This window comes from Rana temporaria, chromosome 5 (assembly GCF_905171775.1).
Source record: "Rana temporaria chromosome 5, aRanTem1.1, whole genome shotgun sequence".
NCBI classification, from domain to species: domain Eukaryota; kingdom Metazoa; phylum Chordata; class Amphibia; order Anura; family Ranidae; genus Rana; species Rana temporaria.
Window position 1 is genome coordinate 174456854 of NC_053493.1, and position 22729 is coordinate 174479582.

The 22729-nt window shown below is 48.1% G+C and overlaps 1 protein-coding gene across 3 annotated transcripts in view; it reads left to right on the top strand.

The window, feature by feature from the left end:
• Window positions 1-22729, top strand: part of EXOC3 (exocyst complex component 3) — a 385796-nt gene that overhangs the window by 158821 nt on the left and 204246 nt on the right. For all 3 annotated transcript variants that reach the window (XM_040353404.1, XM_040353405.1, XM_040353403.1), the window contains exon 7: window positions 21444-21544. In XM_040353404.1, the coding sequence (XP_040209338.1) occupies window positions 21444-21544 (101 nt within the window). The remainder of the gene's footprint in view (window positions 1-21443; window positions 21545-22729) is intronic.

Here is a 22729-nt window from a genome sequence, read left to right on the forward strand (position 1 = left end):
GGGCCTTGTGTTTGTCTGTGATGCCACTCTGGATGTGGCCCTCTTGATCTCCAGAGCCTCTGTATCGGTGGTGGTATTACGCCGCCTGATTTGGCTGAAATGCTGGTCCGATGACCAAGCTTCCAAGAAAGCTTTGGCTGATTTGCCCTTCAAAGGTGGGAGGCTTTTTGGTACCTCGGTGGACGACGACATTAAGGATGTCACTGGAGGCAAGAGCACACTTCTCCCTCCTTCCTCTAAGGGGAAGGAGTCATACCGTAAGCCGGGGCCTTCCTATTCCACGTAGAAGCGGTATTTCTTTATCGTACATCACGGGACACAGAGCTGCATAGCCATTACATGTGGGTTATAGAGTCTACCTTCAGGTGATGGACACTGGTGTAATCAATTAAACAGGAAGTTCCCTCCCTATATAACCCCTCCCCTACTGGGAGTACCTCAGTTTTTTCATCAGTGTCTAAGGTGTTGGTCACGAGTTAACATGTGCTCTTAGGAGCTCCACTGGAGGGATCCATGCTGGATGTAAAAAGCCTCCATAAATCCGGATCCGTCCAAGGTGCTTCATAGCCAAAGTGGACGGTACCCGGGCCTCGGTACGAAGAACGAGGTTTAGCCTATAATGCCTCTCTGCGGAGGGCTGGATCCTGGGTTCCAGAACTTTGTGCCTTCTAAGGACCAAATGTTTTTTTCTGCTGCCAGGGTGCTATATAGGTCCAGGGGTGTGGTGTTCCTGCCATGGACCCCGGTCCCTGAAGGTCTAGGACTATACCCACGGTGAAGGGGGAAGATTGGGCCTCTTGCTTGGCAATACCCTGCAGCGTGGAAAGGTAAGAGAGGGACCTACGGGACTTGGTTCGACAGTAGGTCTTCTGTAGGGGACTATGGGTCTCGCCTATATTATGTTTTTATGCATGGGCAATGTAAACCACGATGTCTTCTGAGACGGGATGGCTCAGGGCACCCATATACCTCCCCTAGCCGGCATGTAGCCTGGGCCACTATGTCTGTTCAGACAGGATGGCTGTAGTACCCATATATCTCCCCTTGAAGGGGCTGGTACATAAAAAAAAAATGCCCTTAATCCTATGCAAAGCATTGTCTTCCATGAGTAGCTGCAAGTTTTATCTGTTTTTCCACTACTATGGGCAGTAAAAGACATGCCTGATGTTTTCGCTTACCATGCTTTCCAAAGACGGAAGCTTAAGTGTTAGCTGGTCTATTGTGCGTCCCACTTCCTCAGCTTCAGGCTCTACCATGTCGCACGTGCTCACCGGCTCAGTGCAGTCGCAGAGAGGGCTCTTCAAAAAGGCCCAGACGTCAGAGCTCTGTAAAGCTAGGGGGACACAAACGCAAGCACCTTGTGTGAGTTGGATACAGATTCATCTAAGACGCCTACTCCGCATCTAGCTGTGCAGATTAGCAGGCATTGTTGCTGCCAGACTAAGTTCAGCTGTTGATGCACCTGGGTTAAGCTCCTCTGCTTTTAGCTTAGGACTTTGGTCTCCCCATTGAATAAGGTCAGGGGTAGGAATATAAAAAGGAATCGCCACCTGAACCTGGTGGCCCCTTATTCTCCCCTGTAGAGACAGCTCACAGATTGAGCCATCAGACCTGTCAGGCAATCAATGCAGCCTCCCCCAACATTGCAGCCACTCTGCATGTGTTTGTTTTTTGAATCACATTTGTTGTTCTACAAGAGGTTAACTGCTATGTTCGCAGCATCCTCACAAGAAGCAAAAAAAAAAAAAAAAAAAAGCAGGGTGTGTCCCTTTTCCTGCTTTAATCCTTAAACAAAGGGATTAGAAGAGCTGGGGATGAAGGTTCACTGTCAGAGGACAGGAGACAGGAGCTGCAGCCTAACGAGGAGAAGCTATCAAAAGCCCTACAGGTTCTGATTGCACCTGCAGTCTTTTCAGAGATTCATGATGCATATAACTTCCCTCTGCCTACTTGGCCAAAGCCTCTATCTTCTCCTTAGAGTGTAAAGAGAGGTTTTCCTATAGGTGGCTAGTAAGTCCTCCATATGGTCCTCAGCCTGGTGTCGGCTTCAGGCTAACCAAATGCACATCTGAGGGATGCACAGTTGCTGGTTACACATTGCTAACGTCTCTTAATTGAGGAAACGCACATCTACAGAGGATAACTTCCTCTTTACCAGTCCGCATGTTGCATAAGATACATGAGTTTGGAATGCATGTGGGATAAAAACAAGTAACAGAGCATGTTTTATTGTGGATCGCATAAGGATACATGTTTCTGTCTGTATGGTGTTGCATGTTTGTTAGAGTTGCATAGAAATGCTTGAGTGCATAAAGATGCTAGTTACCTGATCACTCAAGTCCTGGATTACCCAAGGATATTTGGTCACACAGAGAGACTTGTTTCCACAGAAAGGCCTAAAATCGCATAAAGACGTTTGTATGTATAAAAATGCTGGATCACAAATGGTTAATTGATCACCCAAATCCTTGATTACCCAAGGATGTTTGGTCACACAGAAGTGGTTTGTTTCCACAGAAATGCCTAAAATCGCATAAAGTTGCTTGGATGCAAAAAAGATGCTGGATCACACATGGTTACCTGATCATCCGCGTCCTGGATTACCCAAGGATATTTGGTCACACAGAGAGGCTTGTTTCCACAGAAGTGCCTAAGTTCGCATAAAGATGCTTGTATGCATAAAAATGCTGGAATCACACATGATTACTTGATCACCCAAGTCCTTGATTCCCCGAGGATATTTGGTCACACAAAGAGGCTTGTTTCCACAGAAATGCCTAGAATCGCATAAAGAGGCTTGAAGGCATAAAAATGCTGAATCACACATGATTACCCGATCACCCAAGTCCTTGATTACTCGAGGATATTTTGGTCGCACAGAGAGGCTTGTTTCTACAAGAATGCCTAAAGATCGCTTAAAGATGCTTGAATGCAAAAAGAAGCTGGATCACACATGGTTGTCGGATCAACAGCGTCCTGGATTACCCAAGGATACTTGATCACATAGAGAGGCTTGTTTCACAGAAATGCCTAAAGTCGCATTAAGATGCTTGAGTGCATAAGGATGCTGGATCGCACAGGGGTGCTTGGTCACACAAGAGTCCTTGGTCACACAAGGGTTCTTGTCCGCACCGTAGTGCTTAAAATGCATAAGATGTTGATCGCATGGAAGATGCTGAATCGCATAAGGATGCATGATTACTTTAAAGTTGCACATGGCGGCCTAATTAAGCAATACAGGATTCCTTGTGTTTGCATAGAAATACGTGTCTGCATGGGTTCATGTTGCACATTGTTGCATAACACGTTTATAGCGCATGCTTGCTTGCAAGATGCTTGTTCCAGAGCACACATGCTATATGCATGTTTTGCTTAAAACATATTTATATGAATTCATGCTTCCAGGAACACACGCTGCCATGTACACACACTTCCATTGAGGCATATGGCTTTAACACTTGCCACATACACACATGGGGAGCCAGTTGCATATGTGTTTATTTACTTGGGTCTGCAGAGGTTGTCTGCGTTTCGCAGGGGAACAGCACTATCTCCAGTTGGTGGTCTTGCCCTTTTGGGTTAGCCTCCGTGCCTGGGTTGTCAGGGTGCTAGGGCCCACCTCTAGCAGGTCTGTAGGCCCAGAGTATAGCAGTAATGGCATACCGAAGCAAACTCCTGCTGATGGGTCAGTCAGTAGCATGGCTGGACCTAAGGGTGTCCAGCATGGTCAAGTATCTGGAACTCTAAAGATACATTCTTTCATTTGACAAGAAGCTGGGTATGTTTGGCACAGTCCAAAAAGGAGAGTTTTTTGGCCTCAGACAAGACCATCGCTATAAGAAAACTGGTCTATGTGGTCACAGCAAGGAACAGTTCCTTACTTTTGGCCTTTTGATTAAGGCACTAGGGAAGATGCTGGCTTCATTCAAGACAGTTCCCTATACTAACTTTTATTCAGGGCTGTTATAAACAGTATTTTGTCGGCCTAGAAAGAGTGGATCTTGACCTAGCATTATCCAAAGAACCCGGTCCCAGAGATATGCTGGAATTCCTCTTGGTGATTCTTAACTAAAAGGGTTTGCCAGGTCAGGAAGAGACCATGGCCCAGGGGAAGTAGTCAAGCTCCAAGGGAGCCTTATCTGTCAGCTAGAGCTACCGATGGAGCATCTGGCTTAGGGGCCTGAATGTTCAGGTGGCAGGTTGGTTCTGTCAGAGTACAATCAGACTATGCCGTACTAGTGATTTACTTAATTTACCAAGGAGGAGCTTGTGCCTTGCCTATTGACATTCGTCATTTCATGAAATGCAGAATTGGCAGGCGATTCGCTGGAGCCGTCAACAAGTGTCTCCGGGAGAATGACCTCTACACCCCGTTTTCCTGACCAAATGTCACAGAAATAGTACCCTGTACATAAGATGTATTGACGTCCAGGCTTAACAAGAGATTGAACAGCTTGGGGTCAAGGATAAAGGATCCACCCGCATGCGGGGCAGATGTGTTTGTAATCCGGGGGGGACCAGTTGTCACTGGTTGTGTCTCTCCCCCCAGTGCCGCGACTTTTGTGGCTTCTATGCAACATTAGAGGAGAACGGAAGCTGGCCTGATTACTCCGGCATAACCCTGACGACCTCTGGGTGCAGGAACAGTAAGGGTGGTAGTAGAGGACCCACAGTCCCTTACATCTTGTCCAGGCCTACTTTGCAGGGGGTATTACATCCTGCCTTGCAACAGGTGAATTAATGGTCTGGCTATTATAGCCCACATTCTCGAGGATCAGGGCTTTCAGAATCAGCGGCAATTCCCTTGATTCATACAAGAGAGCTGGCCTCCAGGACCAGATATCCTACGGTCTGGAAGACCCATGTTCCTGGTGTGAAACCAGATGGTGGCATCCGTGGAAGTTTGTCAAAGGTAAAATTCCTGCCTTCCTACATTTGGAAAGGAGACGGAGCTAGCCTTAAGTTATATCAAGGATCCGATCTCGGCCTTGCTTCCAAAGGTCGCTTACTTCACACTCTTTTGTCCGGGCTGTTATACAATGGGTGACGTGCATAAGTCCACCAGTTGGGTCGCCCTAGTGCTCGGAGGATTGGCTCTAGTTTTGTCGGCTTACAGGGTCAGCTCCTTGGGCCGATGCACCATATTTCTTTTCATCCTAACAAGGAATTGGTGTTCTTGGTTGTGGTAGCCTCCAAGAGAGTTTCAGTATTGGCAACTTTCTTGGTATAGAGCCATACTCAATTATTCTTACAAGTAGAGTGATTTTCATCCTCACCCAACCTTATTTACTAGAAGGATCTAGTATTCATTTGAATCTAAGATATTCTTACCTTCCCTTTTTTCAAAACCTTGTTTCACGGAAGGAAAGGTTATTGCTTTTCTCTCAATTGAGATGAGAGCAGTTAAATACCTATCTGAAGGTTTCAGATATAGAAAGCTGACGTTTTTATTGGGCTGCCAGAAGACCCTAGATGGGCAGGCAGTGTTCAGATCAGCTCTTAAAATGGTTACACTCTCTCTCTCGTTGGAGTAAGAAGGGTCTAGGCCTATCTGAAGCGGCTGCTCGGATACGGAAAACTGATGTTGTTGCGCTACCAGGAGGCCCCAGGAAAGGGCAGGCAGCGTCTAAAATCAACTGTTTTTAAGGTTGATTCATCAGGTTATTATTCAGGCTTGTGGTTAGAGTAGGATTCCCCCTGTTTTTTTGTGGGGGTGCTCCCTACCAGGATGGTAAGCGCTTTATGCGCAATGCATTTCCAAGCCTTTATGACGCAGATTTTCAAGGCCGCAACTTGGTCATCTGTGCTTACGTTCACTAACTCCTATCAGGTGAACATAAGACGGCAAGAGGATGCAGCTTTTTGGCGCAGTATGCTGCAGGCAGCATTATAGGTCCTCACGTCTGATGGCGGTCTGCGTTGTTGGTGTCTCCCTCCCCTCAGTAAGCATTGCTTTGGAACATCCCACATGTAATGGCTATGCAGCTCTGTGTCCCGTGATGTACGATAAAGAAAATAGGATTTTTATAACAGCTTACCTGTAAAATCCTTTTCTTGGAGTACATCACGGGACACAGAGCTCCCACCCCTCTTGTTTGGGGATATTGGGACACTTATTGCTTTGCTACAAAAACTGAGGTACTCCCAGTAGGGGAGGGGTTATATAGGGAGGGAACTTCCTGTTTAATTGATTACACCAGTGTCCATCACCTGAAGGTAGACTCTATAACCCACATGTAATGGCTATGCAGCTCTGTGTCCTGTGATGTACTCCAAGAAAAGGATTTTACAGGTAAGCTGTTATAAAAATCCTATTTTTTGTCAGTCAGGGTCAGCCTGCAGATCCTCCCAGACTGACAAAGGTCCAGCTGGGGGACAGAGGTGTCCCTGGGTGCGCAAGCCTAACAAGCCTGCTACCGAATTAAGTTTTGCCCCTGCCCGACTCAACGGTGGGGGGACGGCTTTGCGGTTTTGCAGCTCGGTGGACCTCCCTGTTCTCCGACCAGTGGGTCTGCGAGGTGGTCACTTCGGGGTACAAGATTGAGTTTCTTTCTTGTCCGCCAAACAGATTCTTTCCCTCAAATCTTCCTCTCCTTCCGGCTCGTCGGCCTGTCTTAATGGGAGCAGTACAAGACTTGCTCAGATGCGGGGTTATTTTACCTGTGCCACTGGAGGAAAGGTTTCAGGGATTCTATTTGAATCTGTAGTCCCAAAGGACGGAGTCCGTCTAGTCTTGAACCTTAAGGCCCTCAATGCTTTTGTGAGGGTGCGAAAGTTCAGGATGGAATCAATTTGTTCGGTGGTTGCTGCGCTCCATCCGGGGGATTTTCTGCCATCCCTGGACATCAAGGGTGCATACTTGCATGTCCCCATCTGCACCAGGCATCAGAGGTTTCTGCGCTTTGCGATCGGCGAAGACCACTATCAGTTTGTGGCTCTTCCCTATGGCCTAGCGTCAGCACCAAGAGTTTTCACTAAGGTGCTCGCCCTGATTCTGGCTTTGCTGAGACAGCGAGGCATTTGTGTCGTGGGCTACTTAGACAATCTTCTTCTGAGAGCTGCTTCTGGCTCAGAATTAGAGGAGGACGTGTCTATAGCCAGTCAGACCCTCCGGGAATTTGGTTGGGTGCTGAACATTCAGAAGTCAGTGTTGTTACCGACTCGGCGTCTGGAGTACCTAGGGTTGATCCTGGACTCCTCGGAGACGAAGGTCTTCCTTCCTTTGGAGAAGTTACAGACACTCCAGTCGGCGGTAAAATTGTTAGCATCCTGCAAATGGTCGTCTCTCCGTTTTTGCATGCGAGTTCTGGGCCTCATTCGAGGCAGTACCACATGCCAATTCCACACTTGAGTCTTGCAGAAGGAGATCCTGTCCAAATGGAACAAATCTCCGTTGTCTCTTGATTGTCAGATTCAGTTAAAGTGGGGGTTCACCCCATGAACGGAATTTTTTTTTTTTTTTTCTACTACCATAAAATCAGGCATTGTAGCGCGAGCTACAGTATGCCTGTCCCGATTTTTTTACCCCCGTACTCACCTTGTACTCGTACATCGAAGATACCAGGGAATGGGCGTGCCTATGGAGACGGAGGATGATTGACGGCCGGCTCTGGCGCGTCACGCTTCTCCGGAAATAGCCGAAATAGGCTTGGCTCTTCACGGCGCCTGCGCATAGCCTGTGCGCAGGCGCCGTGAAGAGCCGAGACCTACTCCGGCTGTCTTCGGGGAGAGTGACGTGCCAGGGCCGGCCGTCAATCATCCTCCCTCTCCATAGGCACGCCCATTCCCCGCGGGAGCCGAAATCTACGATGTACGATTACAAGGTGAGTCCGGGGTTAAAAAAAATCGGGACAGGCATACTGTAGCTCGCGCTACAATGCCTGTCTCGATGGTAAAATCATGTGGGTGAGGGTGAACTACCGCTTTAAGTCACTTGGTCAGGGCCTCTCTGAGTTGGTGGCTGAGATCACCGGCACTTTAGTCCCGGAAGTCGTTCCTCCCCTTCCATTGGACTGTGATCACGACGGACGCCAGCCTGACTGGCTGGTTTTTTTTTTGGGGGGTTCAGTCGGCTCAGGGCTCCTGGACCCCGGAAGAGTCCCTACTGCCGATCAACGTCCTGGAACTTCGGGCGATCAGGCTGTGTCTTCTCGAGTGGTCACAGGGGCTTCTAGGGCGTCCTGTCAGGATCCAGTCGGACAACACCCCCAACCATCAGGGGGGAACAAGAAGCTTGGCTGTGGCATCGGTCGCTCACATCCTAAGGTGGGCAGAAAGAAGCGTTCCCGCTCTATCAGCCATTTACATTCCGGGTGTAGAAAACTGGCAGGCGGACTACCTAAGTCTCCAGATGCTGGACCAAGGGGAATGGTCATTACATCCGGAGGTGTTTCAACTCCTTTGCCGGAGGTGGGGCACACCGGACGTGGATCTCCTGGCTTCTCGACTCAATCACAAGGTGTCAAGGTTCGTGGCCAGGTCCAGAGAATCCTGGACAGACGCGTCAGATGCGTTCGTGGCCCCGTGGGGTCAGTATCTGCTAATTTATGCCTTTCCCCCCACTGAAGTTGCTTCCTCGTCTGCTCCGTAGAGTGGAGACCGAGGGGATCCCGGTGCTTCTAATTGCTCCAGATTGGCCTCGGTGTCCCTGGTACGCCGACCTTGTGCGCCTGGTGGCGGATACAGCCTGGCGGCTGCCAATGCGGGAGGACCTTCTGTCTCAAGGTCCTATACTTTATCCTATAGGATAATGGATCAGATTATCACAGAGTGGGGCTGTGGATATGAGGAAATATTAGAATGCCACGTCCCGATATAGTTACAAAGAAATTATATATACACATATGTATAAAGAAGAATACACATGTGCATAAGGAACAGGGCCGGTGCAAGGATTTTTTCCAACTAAGGCGAAGGTGCATTTTGCCGCCCCCCCCCCCCCCGGCGCGCACACGCCATACATTATATCTGTGCTCCATTAACCTTTGATGGTTATGATGCTTAAAGTGATCGTTTAACTTATTTCTCTTTTACAGAGAATGATAGCATAGATGGCGTTATTCTGCATTGCGCTGTATAATGTACTATTGCTGGGATTTGTTGTTCCTCTGTAACTGCTGGTATTCTCCATTGAGTTGTATAATAATTATACTGTGCAATGCAGATTACCACTGACCAGTTATAGAGGAACTACAAATGTCAGCAATAATACATTATACAGCGCAATGGAGAATACCACCAGCTATAGAGGAACTACAAATCCCAGCAATAATACATTATACAGCGCAATGGAGAATACCACAAGCTATAGAGGAACAACAAACCCAGCGATGATACATTATATAAAACACAATGCAGAATACCAGCAGTTACAGAGGACTACAAATCCCAGCAATAATACATTATACAGGCTGTTTAATATATTATTGCAGGGATTTGGTGTTTTTTTTTTAACAGAAAACTTTAAAACAGGTCCCCCTTACCTGTTTCTGAAGCCTTGCAAGTCGCGGCGGCGGCTCTGCCGGGGGCGTGTGTCCGGCCTGTGTGGTGAGCGCGGCATGGACTCGTCCTTCAGATGCCACCCGCAGCGGCAGCCCACACACACTGCTGCCAGCCCACACACACTGCTGCCCCCCAGGACAAACCACCCCCCCCTCCATTAGTAAAGACCCCCCTCAGGACAAACCTCCCACTTCAATTGGTACAGACCCCCCCCAAAAACCACCCCCAATTAGTAGAGACCCCCCCATCCATTAGTAAAGACCCCCACCCAACCACCCCCTCCATTTTTACAGACCCCTCACCACAAGCCATTCCCCACAAGCCACCCCCCCACAATTAGTACAGAGCCACCCCACAATTAGTACAGAACCCCCCCACAAGCCATCCCCCACAATTAATACAGAGCCCCCCCCCCACAATTAATACAGAGCCCCCCCCACAATTAGTACAGAGCCCCCCACAATTAATACAGAGCCCCCCACAATTAGTACAGAGCCCCCCCCCAAGCCATCCCCCACAATTAGTACAGAACCCCCCCACAAGCCATCCCCCACAATTAGTACAGAGCCCCCCCCCACAAGCCATTCCCCCCACAATTGGTACAGAGCCCCCCCACAATTGGTACAGAGCCCCCCCAAACCCCACCCGGGCGGCAGCTGGAGTGGACAGTGTGCAGCTGCGCCGCCGGGGTGGAGAAGATGAAGATCGTGGATGGATCACAGGAGGGAGGACTAGGAAACACTGCGGCGGAGGGGAGCGTGGCTTCAGACAAGGAGAGGAGGGGGAGAGGCGCACTCTGGCGCTTAAGCGCCACCTCTGTGGCGCCTGGGTGAACTGCACGGCGCATTCGGCCGGGACTGATTATTCCGCCCTGTTCCTTTGGGTGGCGCCGGCGCCAAACTTGCCTTGCGCTAGCGCCGGCCATGATGAGGAAGATAATGGACTTTAGAGGCGTAGTATAGTTAAAAATATGAATATTTAATATAAAAATATAGATTTAATAAATTTAAAAAAATACATAGGAAAGTGCCATAAATACGGCCTATAATTGCAAACACATAGGCATGACAGGCCACCTACTATCTAGAAATACAATAACAAAGGTCAACAAAGATTGGAAGACTCGCAACCACTTAAAGGAGTTCTCCAAGCTAAAACTTTTAACCCCCGCTGTGCCCGGGCTGTAAAACTATACAAAATAAACTTTCACTTACCTGCCTACGATCCCCCGTTTTTCCGATATCGCCGTCCCGTTCTCCGGTCCCGGTCTCTTCCACTTCCTGCGGGTCGGTGACTCACAGTGCGCTCAGCCTATCAAGGGCCGCGACGGGACATTGCTGCGGCCACTGATAGGCTGAGCGCACTGTGAGTCACCGACCCGCAGGAAGTGGAACAGACCGGGACCGGAGAACGGGACGGCGATATCGGAACAACGGGGGATCGTAGGCAGGTAAGTGAAAGTTTATTTTGTATAGTTTTACAGCCCGGGCATAGCGGGGGGTTAAAAGTTTTAGCTTGGAGAACTCCTTTAATCGTAGAATTTGAAGACCAGTTGAATTCTCAGAAGGTGGGATAGTTCCACGCTATATTAAGAGTGGGACAGCAGAGGACCAACCAAATCATTAGTCACTCAGTGAACCGCCATCACTCTAGGGTACATAGTAAGCAAAACAAGAGAGAAGGACCTACCGTTGATCTACTTGAGATTGTGCGTGACCTCTGCTCGTGGTGACAGTCTCCAGGCATTTGAGCACTGTATGCCTCGATAGCGTCTGGCGTGCATTTAAATAAACCGGGTGGGTGTGACGTCAGTGCGCGACCTACAAGGGCCAATAGCGTTTCTCGGGCGCACAACATGACCGTTGTGGGTGGGACCACACAATGCAATCCATAGGGGATGACCCATTAGACCGGGTAGGTGTGACGTCGTTCATGCGCGATCTACAGGGGCCAATAGCTGCTCCAGCGCGCACACATTGCCATGGTAGGCGGGTCCGCAAACACACACATACAATATCCACCAGGCACGCCCCACTCACAGCGTGGCAAAGACGCAACAAACGGCAAAACCAAACCTGCTTTACAGTCGCTGCCTTTAACGCCATTGCTATTGAAAGCCAGGTGCTATGGGACCGAGGTCTGTCGGATTCGGTCATTTCAACAATGCTGAGGGCACAGAAGTCATCTTCCCGAAAGATCTACCATCGCACTTGGAAGGCCTACATCTCTGTGTGAAGAGATGGAGTGGCGTCCACGGACGTATTCGGTTGCCAGAGTCCTGCTGTTTTTTCAGCGTGGAGTTGATCAGAAACTTGCCTTAAAGTGGAGGTTCACCCTATAAAAAAATTCTAACACTCCATCCAGCCCAGTCCTGCATATAAAATGACACTGACCTTTTTTTTTTCTTTGGCTTAGATAGCGTTTAGCCGTGGAATTCACCGCGGCTTCCGGGTAGGGAATCCCGCGGGAGTGGGCATTCCTATTATCATGCCAATTGATTGACATGCTAAACGACGGCACACACAGCGCGTCACGACTTCCCGAAGGAAGCTCGGGTCAGCTCGGCTCTATTCGGCTTTATTTCAGCCTTGGCGATTTTCTTTCAACGACCCTTGGCGACCCATTCACTGGTGGGTACTTTTTTGTGCAGGTGGTTCGACATGTGATTTCCCCCGATTAGACCACTGCATCCTCCATGGGATTTGAATCTGGTGCGCTCGGCTCTTCAGGATCCTCCTTTTGAGAACATCAGAGAAATTCCTCTCTCAGAAGGTGGCTTTTCTAGTGGCCATTACATCTGTCAGACGTGTTTCTGAGTTGGCGGCCTTGTCTTGCAAGTCACCATACTTGGTCCTCCACAAGGATAAATCTACGCCCGCAGCCTTCCTTTTATCCGAAGGGAGTTTCAACTTTTCACCTGAATGAGGACATGTACTTCTGTCCTTGTGTCCTCGACCGTCGCATCCCAAGGAGGCTGCAATACATACTTTGGACGTGGTACGTGCTCTGCAAGGTGTACCTGTCTGCTACGGCTCCATTCCGGAGGTCAGACTCACTGTTTGTGGTGGTGTCTGGTCTGCAGAAGGGCCTGGCGGTGTCTCCCCGGCCACCATTTATCGGTGGATCAGGCAGACTATCATCCAGGCCTACGCCCTTAAGGGGTGGGCTCCTCCTTTCTCTGTCACGGCGCATTCGACCAGGGCAATTGGTGCCTCCTGGGCTTTCCGACATCAAGCGTCTGAGACGTTTCACAGGTGTGTAAGGCGGCGACTTGGTCGTCAGTTCACACCTTTTCCAAATTTTACAAGGTTGATGTGAATGCATCTTCGGATGCTTCCTTTGGCCGCAAGGTTTTGCAGGCGGCTGTTTGAGATTGCACCTCCTCCGTTGAGGAGCTCTGCTTGTTTGGGGTGAAGTTAGTTTTTTGATAGCTATTCCTACCCCTCATTTTTTTGACACTGCTTGGGGACGTCCCACTTGTCAAGATTTAAGGAGCTGTGTCCATCCATGGACGTTAAGAGAAAATAGGATTTCCTGACGCATTCATGGCAGCACACACTGGGTTGTGACTCCGCCCCCACAACCTGACAGGATTGGTTAGCTATAAATTTGAAGGGGAGACGCCCCGCACCATTCTCTTTTTTTTATCCTCAAAAAAAAACCTGACAGATTGGACGAACAAGCAAGAAGCATGCCTCTTACCGCAGATCGCCCCAGCAGGTTCAGCCTCTCCTGTTTGGAAGTCCCTCCTGTACAGTCTCTAAATGAGCTTTATGGTGGGAACCCCCGTTCTGGTGGTCTCAGGGGCTCTGGAATTATACTGGCATCTGTAGCAAGCTTTAAAGAAGCTTCAAATCTCGCAGTGGCCCACACTTTCGCTCTGTCTTTCCTTCCAGTGCAGTGTGTGCTTCCACAAAGGTATTTGTATCATTACATTTGCCACCTAAGGTTAGTCCGTTTTGTACCTTTGCCTGCCTGTTGTTTTTTTCTCAGCTCTGCTGAGCCCTGTGGTTCCTCTGACACCCCATACTCTCGGGGTCACCGCCGCGTACCCCTCAGCGCTCTGCGCATGCACGCAGCTCAGTGATGATGCCGCCGGTCTCCTCTGCCCTCTTCCAAATGGCGGCGCCGTTTAAAAAAAAAAAAAAAAGAAATAGGAACAAATAGGATAGAAGATATAATACATTTATATATTAATTTATAACATATTATAGGAGAAAGTATATACATAATTAAACAATTAATATAATCCAAAAAATAAAAAATAAAATAAGGATAGATATATGTATATAAAATCATTATATTTAATAAATAGAAATGTTGGGGGGGGGGACATATTGTAATGTTTTCCCTTCTCTCTTTTTTCCCACCTTTCCGGGCTGTCTCCCTGCTATCCTCATGGGGGCCACTGCCCTCGCAGACCACCATCAGCTGACCAGGTATAGAGGCCGTCCAGAAGGTGGTAAGTAGAGAAGAGACAAAAAAGAGAGCTTGGCCACTGACGCTACAGTTTTGGTAGCCCTATCGGGTCAAAAGACGCAAGTTTGCGGCACAGAGGGAGATTCTAGCCATGCTTCCGGCAGAAGGCGCAAGAAGTCACTCAAGGTTACCCTCTTGCTTTCTTCAATCAAGGCATAGCCGCTCGCGTCACAGCCACTCCTGTCATAGTCGGTCCCACCGCAGACGATTACCTTCATCCCAGATGGAGCTATCTTACCCGCACCACAGCAAATGTTTGCCAAATATGCGGGGCGCCAGCCTTGCCAGGGGAATTGGCCTGCTGCTCGTGCTTCATTGAAGTAACCAAGGATTCGGAGGCCAGAGTATATACTGAGCTCCTAGGAGAATCGCACAGGGATCAATTGTGGGCGATCCTTCCCCAAGCACATCGTCCAGCACCCGGCCGTTACGCCAGGCTGCAAAAACCCTCTCTAAGAATGAGGAGTGTGAGCAGGCGTCGGACTGTCTCTTCTTTAGTTGAACCATTTGCCCATTCAGTCGAGGAAGCGATCGGCTGGGAAGGGGTTATGGCAGAACCTCTGAAGGTTCAGAAATATTTCCTGGTGCTGAAAAGGGGGTCCTGAATCATTTTCCTTCATCAAAGAGCTGGAAAACCTCATAAAGGATGAGTGGGGGAGATCGCATAAGCGGCCCAGTATGAGCAACAAGTTTGCAGATCGTACCCCTTGTGGGAGTCTAGGATCAATTCTTTGATCAATGCAACTACGGTCGATTCATCTTTAATGCGACTCGCTAGAGACGTTTCTCTACCGATTGAAGATGCAGTTACCATCCGGGACGTTCTTGATCGTGAAATCAATATAGAACTGAAGAAAGCCTGCTCCACGACAGGAGACGCTAGTAGGCCGGCTATCACCACGGTGGCAGTAGCTAAAACTATCGCTGCATGGGCGGCTAACGTTGAGAATTCCATTCTAGAAGGAGCCGACCAGGGGAAGATATTCTCCTCCCTGCAGGGAAATTAAGTTGGCTTACGGCTCCTGAGGGGGCGACTTCATGACTGGGAAGAGCCTTATGGCTGAGACCCTGGATAGCGGAGGCAGCATCAAAATCTACTGGTGCAAAACTCCATATGGCGGCTCAAGTGTATTTGGCACAAAGATGGACTTGGCCATCTCCAAGGTTACCGGGGGAAAATCCGGGCTGATTCCCTCCTATAGGAGACCAGAGCCCCAGAAGGGCCCCGCTTACAGACGCGATCTTCCTGTCAAGTACAGGGATGCTAGATCCTACCGTCCCGGCAGGGAATTTAGGAGGGACTGGAAGACTCGACCCTCCTTCATGTATTTACAGTAAGCCAAGGCTATCACAGCCGGGGAACAGCAGAAGTCCTTTTTGAGGGTCCGTCTGCCCACCCAGCTCAGGTGGGCACCAGACTCAAGAGATTCGCTCGGATATGGGCAACTCGTATAACAGATTCATGGACACTATCCTCTATCAAGACCGGTCACAATTGTAAATTCATGGGCACATTGCCAGGGAACACATTCCAGCCTACCAAGTACCTCTGCACCAGAAAGGGAGGGGGCTTTATTCCCCTTTATTTCTGGTACAAAAAAAAAAAAAACAGGGGATCTACGTCCAGTCCTGGACCTAAAGAGGTTCAACAGACGATCAAAATAGAGGCCCTCAGATTAGAAAAGCCTTCAGTCCATTTCGTTGACAGTGGACGTGGGAGACTGGATGATATCTCCTAGATTTTTCGGATGTTTACCTTCACGTCCCGATCATCCCGCCTTCCAGAGGTCCCTTCGGTTCTCAATCTATCAATCTCATTTCCAATTTTGGTGCCCCCCATTCGGCATCGCCTCAGCACCCAGAGCATTCAGCAAGTCAGGGTGTTCCTAGGGGCAGAATAATATACCAGGTTGTACCGGGTGCAACTCCCTCAAGAGAGGCTGAAGCCCTTACTCCAGAAGGTACAGAATCTATCATCCAGACGTCTACTGTCAGAGCCTGCCTCAGTACCCGGGGGTCCATGTCAGCATCCATACCTTTGATACAGTGGCCCCTGTGACACATGCAAGTCTTACAGAACTCCTTTCTCAGGCAGTGGAATGGAACGTCAATACTCCAAACCATTCACATCCCGAACTGGGTAAAGCAATTAGTATGGTGGTGGACACACCCGTCCAACCTCAGGGAGTCCATTCCAATAGTTCCCCCAAGTCCAGAAGTAGTAACATCGGACGCCAGCCAGGGGGGATGGGGTCCACACTATCTAGACCAAGTAGCCCAAGGACAGTGGCACTTTCGGGCTCAGGGCATAGTGTCAAATATTTTAGAGCTCAGAGCAGCCTTTCAGGCTCTCCTGGCTGTTGCGCCTCTTCTAGAGGGGAAGAGTGTCCTGATCAGGATGGACAACAAGTAGCGGTGTCATGTATCCAGATACAGGGGGGCATCAGGAGTCGCACGCTTCAAGAGGAAGTTTGCCCATATTGGAAAGGGCACAAGTGCACCTGTTAGATCTATGGGCAGTGTACGTCCCGGCAACACAGAATTCGTTGGCCAACTACCTAAGCCGAGAGACACTTTCAAACAACGAATGGTCCCTGAACCAACAGGTATTCTCCATTCTTACGAAAACTTGTGGAATACCAGAAGTCGACCTAGCGGCCACGCCAAAGAACTCCAAGTGTCAGAGGTTCCTGTCCAGAGCCCACTTTCCATCACCCGAAGGGACACACTGCCTAGTTCTTCCATGGAGCTTCGAGCTGGGGTACATTTTTCTTCCAACTTCTCGGATTACAAGATTCCTGTCCCGAATTCGGAGTTCCTCAGCCACGGTTATTGTACTAATACCGTTCCGACCGAGGAGGCCATGGTTTACGACCCTGCTACAACTAGGTACGCGGCCTCCAATACATCTTCCAGTAACCTGGGATCTCATACATCAGAGGCAATTCTTCCATCCGGCCCAGAGAAGCTGCATTTGCCAGCTTGGAAGTTGAGAGGGCTAGGTTAGGAGAACTAGGATACTCTCAGGAGGTAATATCAACCTTATTACAAGCTCTAAGGAGCTCCACTGATGTCACCTATACTAGGATCTGGGAAAGGTTTGTGTCGTTGCAGCAAGGAGATTGGAATCCCATCTCAAATTCTTGAATTTCTTCAGTCGGGGCTTAACAAGGGCCCGGGTACCCTGAAGGTGCAAGTATCCGCCCTTTCAGCCATGACGGGTACTAGATGGGCTCTTCATCATCCGGTCACTCTGTTCCTCAGGGCCTGCGTAAGATCAGACCACCTAGGAGGCCAGCCTTTCCAACAGGGGATCTCTGTGTAGTACTCGAGGCCCTGTCCAATCCACCCTTTTCTCCATTCAACTTAGTCTCACCGTGGAACCTAGCTCTGAAGATGGCTTCCCGTATTGCTATCACCTCAGCTAAGAGGACGTCGGAGATACAAGCACTTATGGCTACGGAACCCCTATTTAGTGTTCTTCCCCTGACAGAGTGGTTCTGAAGCCCTCAGACCATTTTTATCCAAGGGTAACTTCCTCCTTTCATTATAACCAGGACATCGTCCTTCCATCTTTTACTAATGAGAGGGGCGAGTCCCATGCCTAGGATGTCAAACCTACCATCTCCAGTTACTTCACAGCTACATCTCAGGAAGACGGATTCTGTCTTAATTATCCCACACGGGAGCAGACAAGGTCAGCCAGCTACCTCCCGTACCATTACCTCTTGGTTGTTAGGGCTATCGCGGAGACCTGTTCCATCCAGCAACTTACGACTCCTAAAGAGCATTAGGGCTCATTCGACAGGGGCAGTGGCCACTTCTTGGGCAGCATATTGCGGGATTTCACCGGAAACCATAGGCCAGGGGTCTCCAAACTTTTCAAACCAAGGGCCAGTTTATTGTCCTTTAGACTTTAGGAGGGCCGGATTGTGGCCAGTGGGGGGCAGAAAATGTCATGGGCCCAGCATCGGTGAGAATAAATATGGCCTTAAAGGTTGGTGGTTAGTAGAAGGAGAAGTAGTGCCCCTATTAGTAGGAGGAATAGTATCCCATCATTGGTATAAGTGGAAAAAATAGTGCCCCCTTGTTGGTGTCAGTGGGAGGAATAGTGCCCTAAGGGCCGGATAAAGGCTAGCAAAGGGCCACATCTGGCCCTCGGGCCGCAGTTTGGAGACCACTGCCATAGGCAGAGCAGCAACTTGGTCTTCCCAACACATCGTAAGTGGATTCTGCTCTCCTAGCTACCGTCGACTTTGACAGATCTGTTCTTAGAGCCAATTCCTCAGCGCTATAGAGAATAAATATTACTGTTTTCTTGCACCCTCCCGACTGGCGAGTTATTTCCCAGTGTGTGCTGCCATGAATGCGTCAGGAAAACGGAAAATTGTATACTCACCTTTCCGTAATTTTCCTTTCCTGACGCATCTTCATGGCAGCACACAGATGCCCTCCCTGCTGTTTTATGATGATATATACAGAGAATGGTGCGGGGCGTCTCCCCTTCAAATTTATAGCTAACCAATCCTGTCAGGTTGTGGGGGCGGAGTCACAACCCAGTGTGTGCTGCCATGAAGATGCGTCAGGAAAGGAAAATTACGGAAAGGTGAGTATACAATTTTCCGTTTTTTTTGTTCACACCGTAAAATCCTTTTCTCTGTCGTCCATGGACGGTCACATCACCCACTGCTCCTTTTAAGTTTCTACTGCTTTTTGACAAACTGAGCTGCTGGCTGCAGGGTGAGGGGTTATGACCTTGGGGACCACCCCCTGGATGGGGCTGTTCAACTTTGTTACATGTATTTAAATATCTAACATGTCTGCCTAGTCCTCTCCTAAGAGACGGAACATAACACACTTGTCAAGATTTAAGGAGCTGTGTCCGTCCATGGACGACAGAGAAAACTACAAAACTGATGTGCTTCCTGTGAAGGAGGTGTTATATAGAGGGGAACTTTATGTCTCTTTGTGTGCCAGTGTCCATTCACCTATAGGTAGCGTATTACAAAAACAAAATAAATCTGCACTATCCTAACAGTGAGCAGCTACAAACAATCCAGTGAACAAAGGAAAGCAACAAACACAACATACAAAATTGTAGCGCTAAATAATGTGATAAGAAGACACGGATTGTCTATATAAAACACCAAGTGACAAGTGTATATGAATAAAAAAGTCCAAATAAAGTAGTACAGTGAAAACTTGTACCGCCGGTACATACTGTATTTATTGGCGTATAACACTCACTTTTTTACCATGAAAATAGAGGGTAAACTGTGCCTGCGTGTTATACGCAGGGGCTGTGGAACGTTTTTTTCCCTGAAACTTCCCTCTTAAAGTTAGGGTGCGTGTTATATGCCTGTGAGTGTTATACGCCGATACATACGGTACTTTATTTACACACTCTATTGACCCTCTGGGCGTAGGCTCATTAGGGTTCAATACATCTGGTAAGCCTCCTTTTCTGGTGGCGGGTATCTCACAATTGCACGTTAAGTTCAGTTGGGAATCAGTGTTGATCTGGAACTTTCTGCATCCATCCATCCATCAAGTTTTCACTATACTACTTTATTTGGACTTTTTTTATTCATATAGGTAGCGTATTACCCAGATAGTAATTACTATAGCTGCTTTGTGTAATGTTCTCCAAGAAAAGGATTTTAGAGGTAAGCTGTTGGAAAAATCCTATTTTTACAGCTCCCAATATATCTTTGTTGAATATCCAATATGTGGTTTTTGTGCATTATTATGGTGTAGGCAGAGTCAGAGATGATTGACACTAGCTTCCATTTTGTGCTAATGGCATGTACATCCCAGGATTTTATATCTTTACAGGTATTAGCAATGACACTTGATATATTTAATTTTATATTTAAACTAAGCATTTTTGGTGAGTTTCTTAGTGAATGTAATCAATCAGCATACCGTATTTGCCGGCGTATAAGACGACACCCTAATTTTCCAGCTAAAATTTTGGTTTTGGGATATACTCACCATATAAGACTACCCCCTTCCTACTAGTCTGACAGGAACAACCACTGACAGAAACAGGCTTTTTTCAGCTTTTCTCAAATCTCACTGTGCCATTACACATGCCTCACTGTGCCATTACACATGCCTCACTGTGCCATTACACATGCCTCACTGTGCCATTACACATGCCCCACTGTGCCATTACACATGCCTCACTGTGCCATTACACATGCCTCACTGTGCCATTACACATGCCTCGCTGTGCCATTACACATGCCTCGCTGTGCCATTACACAAGCCCCGCTGTGCCATTACATATGCCCCACTGTGCCATTACACATGCTGCCCCACTGTGCCATTACACATGCTGCCCCACTGTGCCATTCCACATGCTGCCCCACTGTGCCATTACACATGCTGCCCCACTGTGCCATTACACATGCTGCCCCACTGTGCCATTACACATGCTCCCCCACTGTGCCATTACACATGCTGCCCCACTGTGCCAGTACACATGCTGCCCCACTGTGCCATTACACATGCTGCCCCACTGTGCCATTACACATGCTGCCCCACTGTGCCATTACACATGCTGCCCCACTGTGCCATTACACATGCTGCCCCACTGTGCCATTACACATGCTGCCCCACTGTGCCATTACACATGCTGCCCCACTGTGCCATTACACATGCTGCCCCACTGTGCCATTACACATGCTGCCCCACTGTGCCTCCTCCATGCTGTTCTGTGATAGGCGGAACACTCATTTTCCCAGCAGAGCCTCTGTTCAGTGTTCCGCCTATCACGGTCGTCCTCTCGTCCGAGACCGAGGATAAGAAGGCATCCGTGATAGACGGAACACTGAAACAGAGGCTATACTGGGAAAATTAGTGTTCCGCCTATCACAGAACAGTATGGAGGAGCGCTGCTTTTGAATAATGGACGCCCCGCAGCCTGAACACACAGGTACCCGGCGTATAAGATGACCTCCGAGTTTTAAGGAATTTTTTTTCATGCCAAAAGTCGTCTTATACGCCGGAAAATACGGTATATATTACTATATCTCGCCCCCATAGTGTTTAGCAATAGAAGGACGTGGAGGAGGAAGGAGGGAGGGGAGTGTCATTCACCACTGTGTATACGCCCACATGTGTGACTATAGTCATGTGAGATGCACAGATAAGAAAAAGGAGAAGAGGTGCTTAGAATGCAACTGTAATATAAGCATGCTCCATAGAGGACACCGGCTGGTCTACACAAACTCAGCTTGCCATGGGGACACAAAGATGATGGGAGGGACATCTGAAGGCAGTATCAACCAGGTATATTTCACTCTTTACTTTAACTTTAAAAATGAGGGCTGTGCATCATGCCTTAATTAGCTGAGACCAGAATGTGGGTTTGCCATCAAAATCAAGAAACATGTATCTGTTATTATATTTCTGCCCTAGGCTGATAGGCCGTTTTCTTTTTTTTTTTTTTTTTATAGATGTTTGAGCAGAATCTTCAGGTAGCTGCTCAAATTAGTGAAGAATTGAAGAAAAAGGTTTTGCATCTGTGCCTCCAGCAAATGAATACATTTCTAAACAGGTATCTTGACTGATATTCAATTTTTTTGGTAATGTGATACATCTAGGTTTTCTTGAAACAAACAAGACTTTAAAGAAGAGATCCAGGTGTGGTATATTTTTTATACACAGTGTTGTTCAAAAGTTTGCATACCCTGGCAGAAATCGTGACCTTTTGGCATTAAAGTGGAAGTCCAGTCAAAAATAAAAAACATTCTATTATATGTAAAATATCTTTATCTTTGACATTATTCATTTTCTGTATAGTCGATTGTCTGGCTTTGATTAGACTTTTTAAGCTTGGCAATCAGCTTCTTCCTGTTCTTCAGGGACAACCTTACTTCCTTATTTCTGAATTCTGCATGCTGCATCTCACTTCAGGAAAATGTTGTCCTCTTCTACACAGGCATGCCTACTGTTCATTCGAACCGCCCCTGTCTTGCCCGGCCCCATCCCCATCCCTCCTCAGATCTCCTCCTCCTATCTTCATAGCCTTGTTTTGGATAGCAGTTTCTCCTGAGAGAGAGAGGGGAGGAGGAAGGAGGGGGGGGGGGGGATAGAGAGAAAGAGAGGGCAGGCTTTGGAAGCATCTTCTGTTTGTTAGACACTGTAAGATTACAATGTAACATGCTGCAGATTTTCTACAGTGTACAACCACGTGGTTGTTTCTGCATGGCATTGTGTGTATGGTGTGGCACACACCCAATTGAGGGAGCTATATGTGAGTAATGAATTTAAGGTTTCCGTTCCACTTGTGCAACTTCACAGCTCATTGATTTCAAAGGCAAACGTTCCCATCCATGTGCCTGTACTACTTTGACGTAGCTTTTGATGCAACTTTGATCCAGAGTGTAAAGTTGGATCTAAATTGCATAGTTTTGAAGTAGCACTAGTGGAAATGTAGCCTAAAAGTAGAGTGCGATTTTGGAGTGCAGCTTTGTTCCAACTTTGCACTTTCTAAATCAGTCGCATCAAAGCATTGCAGGTACCTTTTCAAAGTTGCTTATTTTCAAAGTCTTATAGATTGGAACAACTACCATTAAAATCAACAGGATGTGACTTGTCATGCGACTTTGGACACAAGTCACGTTTCCACTATTGCGACCACAAAGTTTCATAATTTAGGGTGCGACTTTGATGCGACTGAGTGCAGCTTTGGTCCAACTTTACACTCTGGATCAAAGTCACATCAAAGCATTGCAGGTAC